Source organism: Tachysurus vachellii, chromosome 1, assembly GCF_030014155.1.
Source record: "Tachysurus vachellii isolate PV-2020 chromosome 1, HZAU_Pvac_v1, whole genome shotgun sequence".
In the NCBI taxonomy this organism is placed as follows: Eukaryota; Metazoa; Chordata; class Actinopteri; order Siluriformes; family Bagridae; genus Tachysurus; species Tachysurus vachellii.
In genome coordinates, this window is record NC_083460.1 from 36,071,322 (window position 1) to 36,085,428 (window position 14,107).

General features: G+C 35.2%; 2 protein-coding genes across 5 annotated transcripts; both read right to left on the reverse strand.

Moving 5' to 3' along the window:
- Positions 1-426: 426 nt before the first annotated feature.
- Positions 427-7,021, reverse strand: si:dkey-93h22.7 (titin). 2 transcript variants are annotated; one of them, XM_060885207.1, is made up of 11 exons: positions 6,717-7,012; positions 6,610-6,636; positions 6,220-6,525; positions 5,462-5,737; positions 4,423-4,695; positions 3,680-3,985; positions 2,579-2,680; positions 1,948-1,972; positions 1,378-1,486; positions 1,221-1,298; positions 427-992 (listed from the first exon to the last, which is right to left on the reverse strand). In XM_060885207.1, exons 1-11 carry the CDS (start codon positions 6,751-6,753, stop codon positions 954-956), a joined length of 1,578 nt encoding a protein of 525 aa, XP_060741190.1. In that variant the 5' UTR covers positions 6,754-7,012; the 3' UTR covers positions 427-953. The 2 variants fall into 2 exon arrangements, with proteins under 2 accessions (XP_060741190.1, XP_060741198.1); XM_060885215.1 differs by lacking the exon at positions 6,220-6,525 and having other exon boundaries at positions 6,717-7,021.
- A 1,734-nt stretch (positions 7,022-8,755) lies between these two features.
- LOC132855934 (Fc receptor-like protein 5) lies at positions 8,756-14,039 on the reverse strand. Of its 3 annotated transcripts, none has more exons than XM_060885228.1 (9): positions 13,877-14,039; positions 12,747-12,851; positions 12,352-12,645; positions 11,701-11,970; positions 11,318-11,620; positions 9,837-9,887; positions 9,203-9,331; positions 9,085-9,112; positions 8,756-9,003 (listed from the first exon to the last, which is right to left on the reverse strand). In XM_060885228.1, exons 1-9 carry the CDS (start codon positions 13,914-13,916, stop codon positions 8,916-8,918), a joined length of 1,308 nt encoding a protein of 435 aa, XP_060741211.1. In that variant the 5' UTR covers positions 13,917-14,039; the 3' UTR covers positions 8,756-8,915. The 3 variants fall into 3 exon arrangements, 2 of the variants coding, with proteins under 2 accessions (XP_060741211.1, XP_060741221.1); XM_060885238.1 differs by having other exon boundaries at positions 12,751-12,851; positions 13,877-13,917; XR_009649387.1 differs by lacking the exon at positions 8,756-9,003 and having other exon boundaries at positions 9,093-9,112; positions 9,203-9,371.
- Positions 14,040-14,107: the final 68 nt, after the last annotated feature.

Genomic DNA, 14,107 nt, shown 5'->3' on the forward strand with positions numbered 1-14,107 from the left:
GCCGACTCCTGCTAAAACAACAGAGAGCGTTGTCAAATTCAAACTCAATAACCACGCCTTCAAAGCTTGAATACTGTAATGAAACAAATAGCAAGTATAAGTAAATATACATAGCATATATATATATATATATATATATATATATATATATATATATATATATATATATATATATATAATCATTGTACAACATTTGGCAGATGCACACAAACACACACAAACACACACAAACACGTGCGCATGTGGAAAAAACACAAATTTGACAAAGGTTGATCTGTTAACAAACCATAACAAAAGTTTTCTTGGTTTTTATTTTTTAATATTAAAGATGCAGTTTTCCTATAAACAACAAATGTAGTTTGCCTGCCAAGATATAAAAACTCATAAAAACTCACACACGAGACAAACTCATACATGCCCGCAGACAAGTGTAAAAATAAAGATTTTACTAAATGACAATGTGATTATAACAACAAACAAAAGAAACAAACTGTAAGGCTTTCTTATGCACAAATTGTATACGAGTTTGTATATTTCTAATTTTTGAACAAACTCACAACATTATTTGAAAATAACGACAGTAGAAAGTAACATTACCAAGACTATAGCCTTTCTCAGGCTAGTCCTCTCGAGCTGAGAAGAGTTTACATGGTCAATATAACAATTTGCTTAAATTGTAAATAGTGACGTAAAAAATTGCACATCATCTTGAATAGTTAAGACTTTGCACATTTCCATTTTATGTGTTAGACATTTCAGAATTCTAAGGCTGTCTGTTTATTTCCAGTTAAAAAAATCCAGATCCCAGATTTTAAATGCTGCCTCAGACTTTAGCATCAAATATATCAACTATATATGCTGCGTTTATATATTTATATACAGTATATACCATTAACACTACTTTATTCGAGCATTATGCAATAACTACATTAATAGTAACTTTATACAAATATTCAGAAACTGTAATGCAAGTTGGTGTCTTCCTCTTCACTCTGCAACACAAGCCAAAATAACAAGCCTGTTTCAGATAAAACTCACTGAGAGTAGGACTGATATTAGAATTGAATTTGCAGACAATAGTGGAAGGGACAGAACTTGTGTAGTTTGAACAATCCTGCTTTTCTGTAATTCTGGAAATGTATGGGTGTTTATGCAAGTCTCATAAATGCTGAATGCTTCTTCATAAGAAAACAGAAGAGTCTTTGTGTGATTCACAGTACCTCATCAGAGTCTTTCATCATGGAGGCTTGTAAAACTTCCAGCATATTAAATATATTGTCAGTATATGCCTCTGTATCCTATAAAAAAAATATAAATAACAAAGTGGGTGACACCATCACTTTTACTAATAGAAACTTAAACAAAATTGGTCCTTACCAGTGCATCATTTTTCTCTTTATATATGTTCTCCTCAATCATATTTTTATCATCATCATGATCATCAACCAGTAAGCTATGCATGTCTGTGAAGTCTTTAAGTTTAAACCTAAAAGAAATGCGTTGTTAGAAGTTTGCTTAACCAAGGTCACAGCTCAAATGGGTATTTACATAAATGGGGTGATGGGGAATATGTGATTGCAAATGTACATAAGCATGGGTTAAAAATACAGATAATATATGTATTGATGCTGTGGATCCATGAAATAACTCAGTTTGTAACTCAGGACTGTTGAAGTCTTGAATCTGATTAGTCAACATGTTTGACAATTATACGATCTGAAATGAACAGGTTTATATTAATGTTGTCTAATATAATTTTGTTTCTATAGAAACAGCTAAAACAATCAAACTCGCATGCTGAATGCTTTACAAGTTGAAAGCCAAATATTTTTTTACTAAACCCCCACACCTAATGTCATCATAGTAAGGTATTAAACGCAGTATTGGTAAAGACTCGCTGTGCAGTATTTTCATCCTGTTAGGAGTTTTAAAATACCCTTAACTTACATATATGTCCTGGCTCGCTTTTTTCCTGAAAAAGATGATAAAAAGCAAACATTACAACAACATTATGTACTTATGAAAGGAATACTCCACTGCTATTCAACCTAATCAACCCATCTACCATTTCAACGTGTTTCTCTTCCCTTTACTGAAGAAAACAAACAGCACATCTGATTACTGTACATGAAACTATGTAATAGTCTTTATTGGCAATTGTTATGGATGCCGTTAAACACAATCTTATAGAAAGCTTTTATTTAAAATATTTTGGAACTGAGTTCTAAATGTATATATGAAAATGAACCAATTTTTTTAACAGGACAAATTTCTGACGATCTGATTGCACATCATGCTAATATCTCATAAACATGATGGAAATTGTTAGTAACAGGAATGACTTTTTTTTATTGCTTCAGAGTTGGATAAAACTTCATGAGAAAAGCTTTGATAAGACTTTCTCAAACTATCCTTAGAGCTTCAAGTTTATTTCTCAGTAAAGGGAAACGTCTTGAATATATTATTTCACATAATCTGACATATGTCACAGATGTGGTAAATAGATATCAAGTGAAAAATTAATGAAGTGTTCCTTTAAGCATTAGTAAAATGGCAAGGAATGAAATGCTTTACTCACGTAACACAACTCCAAAAATACAGCAAGCTAACACGGCACAAATCAGCAATGAGAAACAGGTAAAAATGATGGCTGCCTCTTCGGTTGGTATTACGTTAAACACTAAAATGGGAAAAGAGTGGAAAAGATTAAACCTCCAATTACTGATGACACAATTCTACTTTAACTGACCCTAAAATGAGGGTCATCCTTTTACTTGACCTCACAGGCTTTCTATTTTTGTCCAAATGGGCACAAATGTTCATAAAGTATGTAGACACGTGACCATCACAGCCATATGTGTTTTTTCCCCCAACTGAAGCTCACATTTATGTATATGTCTTTCTATCCGCAAGCATTGAGTTCTTTTTTCACTGGAACTTAGGGGCCTTAAAATTACTCCATATGCATACTTATGGGCAATTCTAGGCCATTTTGTAGAAATAATATGATTAGTGTGTTCACCCTGAAAATTCATGCACGTATTTGAAAATTTTTTTATGGAATATTGGACACTTCATGGACTTAGTGGTTATAGCTTTGCTTATTTAGTGGAAGAGGGACGGGGATACATGCGCTGATGTTGTATGAGAAAAATTTTCAAGATGGCCGACATCACTCTGGTGGACAACAGGGTCTTACAGTTGTATTTTAAATTATCCCATGTTGTGTGATTTATTTCTCAACATTTAAAATAATTCTCTGTTTTCCACTAAAGCTGGTTGTGTTGCATTACATGTGTTTGACGTCATTTGCCAGTGACTGGGAAACGACTTATTCTTCTGGTCAGCAGAAAAACAATTGTGTTCCATTTGAGACAATATACATATTTTCACTGCATAGTGTTTACTACACCATTTGGGACACCACTACAGTTTGCCAAAGTTGGTGTGGAAGAACTGGAGTGTCCTGCACAGAGACCTGACAGCAACCACAGTTAAACCACAATTAAAATGCTGAGTCCTACACCAGAGCCAAATGGTCCATGACAAAATGTTCAACTTTGCATTTAGCCCTGCTAGTTTGACTCTACTCTGTTTTGACTTATTTTTGTGTTAATGGGTAAACAAGTAGGGACTACAGTAAAGCTTACAGAGAAAATGACAGTAAATGTTCTGTTACCTTCATGACTAATCAGAGTCTTTGTACTGCTCACACTTGTAGTGTTGTCAAATGAGTTAAACGCCTCGCAGCGGTAGAACCCAGCAGTATCACTGTTTGGGTACAGCCTGACTGTGAGGCCTGAGTTGTCTGATTTGAATGTTCTATAAAATGACCCTTTTCTCTCCAGTCTTGTGTTATTGATGAACCAGTTGTACTGGATAAGCGTTCCTCTCTCCACAAGGCAATGCAGCCATACACCCAACACTTCAAAGTCCTTCCCTACAGATTTTTGCAGTCTCATTGTCACAGTGCCCCCTACTGAATCTGTTAGAGTGATAGAGCAAAACGAGTCTTGGTTAGACCATCAGAATGGACAGATCATTGCTTTTTTTTCTTATTACTGCGCCCTCAAGAGGTAAATTTGACTGTAAAAATCTATAAAAAATACACAGGTCTATCAAAGCAAATGTGCTTTAACAAAGTATTATTAAAGAGTGGCACACTTATGGTTTATGGTTAAGTTTCCCCTCTAAAACATTTGTATTTATTTTTCTTTGATTTTTTTTTTTTTTGTTAATATACATATGACAGTATAAGTAGAATTAGAGCTGATATGGTTTAGATTGATTTCATTTTTTCCCCCACAAAAACCTACAATTTTACCAAAGGTGTGTACACTTTATACTTTATCTACTATGTACTGTCTTGAGAATTGTATTTTAAGTAAAGAAATATAACTGTATTTGATTTAAATTACATACCCACTTTAAGTTTCAGCTCTTTGCTCTTCAGTGGATGTTTCCTGTTGTTTGCTTGGCAATACACTGTGCCCATGTCTTGGTCCAGTGCAATAGGCAGTGTAAATAAGGCATCCATGTGTTCACTGGTGACTGCATCAACATTGTGATTGTTATTGAAAAGGGTAAAGTTTATGGGGGGTGAACCTTTTGTCACAAGGCATTTTACACAAGCGCTAATATTTCCATCACTATTCTTGATGACCTCAATTGAGATTTCAGGCTTTGTCAGGTGCTCTGAGTTGGGCAAAGTGGAGGAAAGGTGTTAAAAAATGAGACAAGAAAAACTGATTTTAGAATTCTAACATCATCATCATCAAAACAATATGTTAAATAAAGAAAAACTGATTAATTGATTTAAGGAAACGTCCACCCTGAAACACATTAGATATGTTTATATTGAAATATCAGTGATGTCTTTTTGCTCGGTTTGATTTTTGATATTTTTTGTTTTGTAGATTCCTACACACTGGTGTCACATTGATTGTACGCTGATATTGTGAAGACAAAGGACAAAAAGTATAATAGTCAATGGATTCACAGTTAAAGCAGAGACTGTTATGAAGTTTGGCCATAGTTAGGATTCTGTGAAATGACTAGACTGATGGCTTTGACTCACACATATCATAAAAGTTGTTTTAGAAGATGATCTGTTTGAGCAGAGTTTACAGATGAAGAGATAACGATAAAAGCTGGACAGAGGAAAGGATTAAAGTGCTGTGCATCACTGTCTTTACACAGAGATGAAGCAAGGGCTAAAACTCACTGCGCTAGTATCAATAGCTAGTCAAACAAGATTGTGCGTAATGTAGGAAACAATTAGCTCAAGTGAAAACTAAAAAAGTCAAACTAGAATTTCATTGAAAAAAATGAATAAAGATGCCATAGAAAATCTCTTGCCTACTGTAAATAAAGATTAATATACAAGTTTTCCAGGGAAGAAGTGTAAGAAGTAATCCTCTTTCAATTAGCAAAGGAAAATTGTACAGATGAATCACCCTACCTTTAACGTAAACATTCCATGCTTCAGATGTGCTGTGGTAATAAAATGTCTCATTAAGGTAGCTTTTAGCAACACAGACATATTTTCCGTTGTGCTTATTGGAAAGGTTTGACATATGCAGTACATTGCTGTCATTGTGGATCAGACGGTCATTCAGGAACCATTTATATGATACATAAGTTCCGCTAGTTATATTACACTGTAAAGTCAGACTGTCTCCTTCCCAAAAATCTTCTGTACTTGAGGGGCTTGATATGTGTGTACCATTTACAGGCACTGAAACACAACAAAAAAGAGCAAAGTTCACTGATGAATCATGGCCTCTTGTAGTTCTTCAGCTTGTGATAAACTATGAAAGTGTAAATTAATGCAATTAAATTACATGAAAGTTCAAAAGACTATAAATGGTAATTTGCACATTTATTTAACTAATTTCTATATGTTTTAGTATTTAACATATTTTCTAAACTTGAGCTTATGGCTAAAATTAATGATGTTGCTTTTTCATAGCTTTTGAGAGGCATGTTTTTCTAATCTATTTAAAAATACAGTATTTAGAGATTGCCTATGTAATATAAAAATGCTTAGAACATATAGATATACACAGCATTAAATGGGTATATGTACCTTTTTTCTTAATAAATTGTACACATTCATCCCCATTCAGCTGTGTAATGTAAATCTATTTAACTCCTAGGTTATTTATTTTTTTCACAGCAGGCGTCTGTGCTATATTTCGTACTCATTTTTTAACTCACCCAATACGTGGAAGTCTATCCAGTTGCTGTAGGTAGGAGTGATATTTGAGTTGTTTTGCATGCTGGCCTTGCACATTAACCTTCCATCATGAAAAAGAGCTGCTATAATAACAAATTTGGCTTTCTCTTGGCTGTGAGAGCTGTACTCAGCCAAAGCCTTATTTAAATTACCTTCATGAAACAACTGATACAGAATAGTCTCGTTTGTTTGGATATCGTCTAGTTTGCAGAAAAATTCCAGAATATCTTCAGTAACACTTATCAAGGGACCACTGAGTTCAGGTTTACCTAAAATAATCTGAGTATCTGAAACAGGAAATGACACGATTACAAAACAGTGCACTGACTCAAAAGACTGAGATATCGTGGTTAGATATCGTGGTCACTTACCTGCCTTCTGCCACATGGCAAAAAAGCCTAAAGAAGAAAAAAAAAATACTTCATAACAAAATATAAGATATATTTAATAATTGCCTTTAAAAGAAGGAGTTTTTTACCCATGATAACCAGCAGAAAGAAAGTCCTTTGGTTCATTTTCCAGTAGGGTGTATCGATGCTTATTTCCTAAGAATCAGGCCAACATGTATGAGACATGTCATTAGATTATATGCAGAAATGACAAACTTTAGTCTTTCAGGCAGTCACGCACACACACTTATGCATGTACACTATGAAGGGCACTCCCCATACTGGCAAGAGATTGATAATGGGGACACACCCTATCAAGTCTTTCCCTACTTCACCATGTGCACTGGGCTGATAGGAACGTTTAGCAATTTGAAGGTCTTAGCTGTATTGCACATTATACATAAGTGATTTTTCTGTTTGTACTCTCCAGACAACAGCTAGAACAATGCTGAACTCGATGCCCACAGTTTGGATGGAGATGCTTCTATCACAAGTATCTCTTGCTAAATAAATTAAAACAGTAAAGAAAAAAGAAGCAACTGAAGAGAAACTATTTAAGACATTTGACCTTGCAGTGACTTTGACTCTGTTTGGCTCAATTACAAAATCTAATCTAATCTAATCTAAATCCTACAAACATTTAACCAGACAATATTAGAGATATTGTGCTAACGAGTATCACAAATCTCAATTGGACAGGCATGTTGATAGACAGACGGACAACAGGATACACCAAAGGCAAAAAAAAAAAAATAACTACCCAGAAATTAGGCCATGAATGTGTAAGAAATATGTTTGAATAACAGCAAGAAGGGTATTGAAGAAATCTGTTTCAAGTGTTTGACCTTGTTTTGCATAAATGCTAAAATCAAATCATCTGCTACTTACTGTTATAAGTCCATATATATTCCTCCACTCATTCTTGAGATATTGTGAATCGGGTTGAGTTAAAATATTTAGTAATAAACATCTAGTAAACATATTTAGAAATATTTAGTAAATATTTTTATTATATCCATCGTAAGTGTTTCTTCTTATACAGTGAAAGTGATTGTTACAAACTGGGATTGTCCAAAAGAGAAATATTCGAAATAAGTTCTCATCTTAATCTTTATTGCTCAACCTGGACATAAGTACTATGTAAGCACTAAGTACTGAAATCTCTCGGCCTTTATCAGTGTTCTCATATTTTTCAATGATCTTCAGACTGAGTCACTAAAATATTATCTATTGAATAATACAGGAATATTATTTGATCAAAAACAAATAAACAAAAAACAACAACAACAACAACAACAACAAAAAAAAACAAACAATACTGTTTTATTGGTGGCTCTTGTCATCTTGATTGACCTCCCCAAAGCCTTGACTAAATATCAGTATCATTTTGTCATTACATTGAATTTTTTGTTACATTACATTCTTGTTAATTTCCAAATAGAAGATTTATAAGAAAGAGCTCAGAAAGCAGCAGTTCCAAATACAGGGTCAAGGATATTGATGACAGAACATCAGAACACTTTTTGTAATATTTGTTTGAGTTCTCCTCACATTCTTAATGCTGTCAGTAAAATATCTTCCCAGAGGAAAACTTGGGTCTCTACTTGCAAAAATGGGTTTGGAAACAGGACAAAATGCACGATAGAGACCACTAACAGTACGATACAACCCATCAGGACAAGGAGGACGCGTCTTTACCCGTCTGTCTGTCATGTTTCTCATCATTTTAGAAATCTCCTCCACTTGCACTACCATTCAGGCTAGGCATGTTTAGTGTGTGGGCATTCGTGTGTGTTGAGATATCTTTTATTTCCTTACAGATTAAGAAAAGTCCTTATGGTAAGGACTTCTTGAGCATAATAATTGATATTATTATTATTATTATTATTATTATTATTATTATTATTATTATTATTATTATCATTATTATAATACTAATTATTAATAATGATAACGAAAATAATAATAATAATAATAATAATAATAAATAATAATAAGATTAATCACAGTAATATAGTGTATGATCAAAACAAAGGAAGTAGACTTGATACTGTAGATTCTTAGAACTGCTGCAGCAATCATAAAGACTTGTCTTGTGCCCTTATTCACAATCTGCTCACAGTGAACATGATTTCAACACATTTATTACTGTTAGTCTTTATAATCCCACAATTGTTGCGACACAGATGATGATGGATTCTTGTTTGAGTCTGGCCACATATTCATCATGTTTATGCGTGAGATTTGATCTACAAGACAACTGATCAGTTTAGCAATCATGCCTTAGCCTAGACTTCCGTTTCCATGAACAATGTTTCCATCTCTTCAACATGTGGGTGGTTTATAGTTTCCGGTTTAGTGTGATGATTCTCAGGGCTAAAAAGTAAGAGATATGAGTTAGTAATGTAAAAGTCAGTCTGACCTGTGTCAGAAATGCTTAAAATAAAAAGATCTTACTTGATATGTTCATGACTGTGTACACGATCTAAAAAAACAGAGATATCAGTGTTCATAGTATGGCATCCTAGTACAAATAAAAGAAATGCCATCAGTCAGTGGGTAGTTTGAGACATACGGTTGGTGTCTGTGGGTACACGCTCGAGGTTAATGCTCCTGAGGAGACAGCAAGCTCCGCCCACAATCATCACGAACAGAAAGCAGCAGAAAACCACAGCAATGACCTCTACAGGTGTCGCTTCTAAATCTTTAAGATAATAAACCACAGACCAGTGATCAGGACTGTACTGAAAAATATTGAATAAAAAAAATTCAGACTTAGACCCTTCATTTGCATAGTTATGCTGGTTCTGATACATCTTGTAATGCAGTATTTTGGATATTTTTCTCATTCACACCACTGCTCTGCTCATATAAACACAGGTTTTTATGACCTCATTCTAATATCTTAATGCTTTTAGACAACTTACATAAGAGCTCCACACAGGCAACATTTCTTTAGCATTTTTGGAAGGAGTTAAAGCATCAGTGCTTTCTAACAGTCAGAGCTAAAACTGTAACTTTAAATTCATTGTTGATGTTATTTGTATGTTCAAATTTGTACAATCAACTCACACTATAATAAAGGAACTTCTTTATGGTAAGTTTGTGGTTAACTTTAGGCGTGTTGCACTAGGATGTAATATGAAGGTGTGGCAAAAAAAAGATATTACCTACACAAATCAGTATAACATTTATTAATCTGAGCTTACCAGCAAGTTCATATGTTGTAGCAGTGCTTGTGTTAAAGCAGGTTGGTAAATCTGGAATAACAAAAAATGTAAAAAGTTTGAATATTTAAAAACACAGTATAAGTAACACAAAAAAGTGTTATCTAAATAACGTGATGCTATAACATGCTATAAATGCAAACATTTAATGGTGTTAGCTATGGGTTGAGTTCACTATTTCATTCTCCACCAAATTTTAATGAATATTAGCTAGCATAATCAGTCATATCTAGCTTATGTTAACAAAGTGTTAGTTAATCTTTTATAGCCTGGCACATGACATGTTGAAACTGTAAACTGTGTAGATACAATGCTCCTTTTTGTCAGAAAAGCTAACCAAGGGTAGAGATAAAATAGAGACCCATATGCAGGGATAACATAAAAGGGGTTTTATTTAGGGAAAAAATAACCAAGGGTAGAGACAAAAGGGAACAAGCGACAAAAGGGAACAAGCGACAACAGGGAACAAGCGACAACAAACAAGAGACAAAGACTCAGCAAAAAACAGACACAAGACAACTGGTATAAATAAGGAGAACAATCATTGAAACTCAAGGAACAGGTGTGCAGAAAAGTGGACAGGATTAATATAGGGCAGGGCAAACACAGGTGATAAACAAAACAAAAACAAAAGCACATGGCACAAGACAAAACGTCCCCCCTAGTGTTCAGACAGGGAAGCCCAAACTGTTCCTGACACTTTAATGTGCACTAGCTAACCAGAGGTGATGGGGATTACCAGGGTTTGATAGTCAATGGAATAAAGATTCAGTCCTACCTATTGAGTTGTACAGATACGTGTTTGATTTCAAAAACCATTGTATAATTTTTTTTCCTAATTTGATCACCTGCCAGTTCTCATCAATCAGACAAATCTCCAAAATATCACTTCAGCATCCAAGCAGGGAGGGCGAAGGCTAATGCATGCTTCCTCTGAGACAACCAGGTCGGTAGCCAGCATCACTTTTCAAACTGTTGCTCATGCTGGCAAAAGATGTTGAGAGGAATGGACTATGTCTTGTCTTCTGCATACATTAGCTCACAGGTTCCAGCTATTGGTTAGTGTCCACAGTGATTGACAGGTCAGAGAGTGTATATCATTCCTCCCACTCAAAGAACACAGCCATCACTCAGTCTTGGATAGCTATGGTAAAGTAAGGATTTAAACTTTTGATCTCTTGATAACAGGGTGAACTCTTTTCTGTTTTCTTAAGAGCCCCAGCTCAGTTGATTGGAATATTGAGCCCAAACATACACATTGTACTGACGTAAATTCTGTAGTTAAATTCTTTGTATATCATAACACAAAAAGCACACAAAATTGCATAAGGAATTTTATTTATAGCAATGTTCCACTCTTTACTGATAAAAAGCTTATATATTGTCTTGCCATGACCTTAAGGCATTTCTGTATATGTTTATAGGAAGAGTTGTCTTGGCTTTTGATTGTAACCTGATCTCACCTGACATCTCCACCAAAACATCCTCACTCTCCACCCAAGATGAGTTAGAGCTGAAACTGTCCCTCACTCTACAGCTGTAATACCCCAAGTTCTCAGGGTTGATGTGTGTGAGAACTAGGAACTGGTCACGTTGGATAAAAGTAGGTGAACTGGAATCCAGGGGAATGGTGGAGCTGTTGAAGATCCATAGGAAGAAAGGAAAAGTCCCTGTGGTGATTACACACTGGAGCAGGGCAGCTGCCTGTACACAGTCTAATCTGTGCAGATATTCCACTTGGACATGTGCAGTCCCTGTTACTGGAGCTGTGAAAAAATATACCCAAATGAATTATGTATAAATAAATAGTTAACATATTATATCTAAAATACATACTGTTACCCACCAACTTCTAGATTTACTGAGTTACTGAGAAGCTGCTGGATGTCATTCTCTGCTATGCACTGTACTGAACCCATATCCAGTCCTATTGTGACAGGTTGAGAAAACCAAGCTTCCAGTAAATTCACCTGCTGCACATCAACACGTTTCCCATTCAGGAGCAGCTGGAATGTCACTGGAGGGCTACCATAGGCCAAGCGACAACTGATGTTAGCATAGTAGCCTGAGCCATCATGGTAAACTGTAAAAGACAGTCTGGGATCTGACAGGTATTCTGTAAACAGTTAAAAATTGTCATTATCATTGATAGCTAACAGATTCCAATAGACAGATTTTAAGCTTTCAACATACTGTATGAAACAAGTAACTTTTTTTGTAACTGTCTTATGCATAAAGAATGAAATAATGAAATGAAGTAATGAAAACATTTACAGGGCATTCTGTTATAGGAAAAATAATCAACCGGATAGTATGATGTGGGATATGAATATCACAAGTTGACTATTTTGTATTTTATTTTGATTATTTATATTCCAATGACAGCACTGCCAAAAGTGTTTTATTCCACTTATACCAAAGCAGTTTGGTAATGATTATAAATTTTTGTTACTATACTTTTCAAAAATTTAGACTTCTACACGTAAATAATATTTACTTTTTACCACGACGGTGACCAACATACTACTGGAGACTCTGGTCATGTTTCTTATAACATTTTTGGCCATACATGAGTAACTCCCAGCATGTCTTTCATCAGCCCTATCTACTGTCAGCATGTTTCCAACAAAATGATGACGAGGCGAGGGTGAGGTCACTTCCTGCATGTTGTGGTACCAGGAATAATTGAGGTGCGTCCCCTTTCTGGCCTTACAGCTCAAATTAAACCCCGCTCCCTCATAGATGACAGGCGGGTTGGGATCAGGGATTAAGGAGACACCTTGGACGGGAACTGAGGGAAAAAATAAACATGGAGTTATAGCAATCATTGTACTAATTCTCTCCATGACACATACACACTTTCAGAAATGAACACGACATATCATTACTCACTCACTACTTCTAAGTGCACTGGTAGGCTTGCGCTCGCTGTAGATTTTGAGAAGGCCATACTAGGCCCAGTATGTTCTTGTCTGAGAAAAGATCCATCTGCACACCCTGTAGAGATTGAGACTGATACAGTTACATCTCTTATTACTGTATGTTACTAACTTATCTACTGCATAGCACAGCTACAGCATCTTCACACACCCAGATTAAGTACCTGTGTCTGTTTCCCATTGTACAGTTGTACAGTACATGGTGGACAGCAAAATTAATAGAAGCCTTTATTTTGTCACATGTCCCAACTTTAAAGGTTGGAATCAGAGCGCAGGTTCAGCTATGATACAGTGCCCCTGGAGCAGAGAGGATTAAGGGCCTCGCTCAAGGGCCCAGCAGTGGCAGCTGGGTCTTTGACCCGATCCTCCAATCAACAACCCAGAGCCTTAACCACTTGAGCCACCACTGCCCTGAGTATTTGTTATGAAACCACCTAATCAAGTAATAAAATAGTACTTATGAATAGAAATATAACTTATTTAGTGTTATCAGTATCACTAACCCTAACCCTAACCCTAACCCTAACCCTAACACTGTTTAAGTCTTGATTCTGGATTATCTGGAGGTATTGACAAGTATTTATTACTGCATTTTGTAAGAACATCCTTATTTTGGATGGAGGCTCTAAAGTCAGTTGTTGCTATAATGCAAGTCATAACAAAAATTCACTTATTTTGTGGACATACTACAAGATTACATGCATCAATAAATGGATAAAACATAAAACTTGTAAATCAAAAATTTGTTGCAATATAAGAAAAATAATTAAAAAAACTCTTCAAATTTAACTCATGACAATTCTGTGATGAAGGTATTTGATAATTTGATAATCAGCATGGATATTTAAAGGTAATTGACAATGATAAAAAGTGGGGTTATTATTAGTTTACTGTGCTGTGCAGTGCTGCCAGGTGGAAAAACAACATGAGAGATTGAATCGTGATAACATAAATACTAGTAATGATCACATACACAGACAAAACTACAACACAAAATCAGAAATGACAATTAAGATACCGTTTGTGTTTTAAAGCATTAAACTTCTGTGATAAAAGGTCTTGGAAGAATAATGTCAAACTCACGTAGGACTGAAATCAGAAGTAACAAGAGACCTTCATGCATTCCTGGCTCTTTCACTTTACTGCTGGCATTTTAACTTCAGCTTGCACTTTTCGAGAATTAAACTAAATTTGTGTGTGTATGTGTGTGTGTGTGTGTGTGTGTGTGTGTGTGTGTGTGTGTATGTATAAGGGATGGGAAAGGCTCTAGGCCTTTACAGTACTCCTCCCTGCCATGTGTAATCTATAGATAAA

Excerpts from the sequence above, each read along its gene's own strand:
- si:dkey-93h22.7 (XM_060885207.1), bottom strand. The coding sequence starts at position 6,753 with ATGAACCAAAGGACTTTCTTTCTGCTGGTTATCATGG. Across the intron at positions 2,681-3,679 it reads GACTCTGATTAGTCATGAAG|TGTTTAACGTAATACCAACC; the intron begins GTAACAGAACAT and ends TTCCCATTTTAG. Across the intron at positions 1,487-1,947 it reads AAGCGAGCCAGGACATATAT|GTTTAAACTTAAAGACTTCA; the intron begins GTAAGTTAAGGG and ends CATTTCTTTTAG.
- LOC132855934 (XM_060885228.1), bottom strand. The coding sequence starts at position 13,916 with ATGCATGAAGGTCTCTTGTTACTTCTGATTTCAGTCCTAC. Across the intron at positions 9,888-11,317 it reads TGTTTTGGTGGAGATGTCAG|ATTTACCAACCTGCTTTAAC; the intron begins GTGAGATCAGGT and ends TTGTTATTCCAG. Across the intron at positions 9,332-9,836 it reads TACAACATATGAACTTGCTG|ATTTAGAAGCGACACCTGTA; the intron begins GTAAGCTCAGAT and ends ATTATCTTAAAG.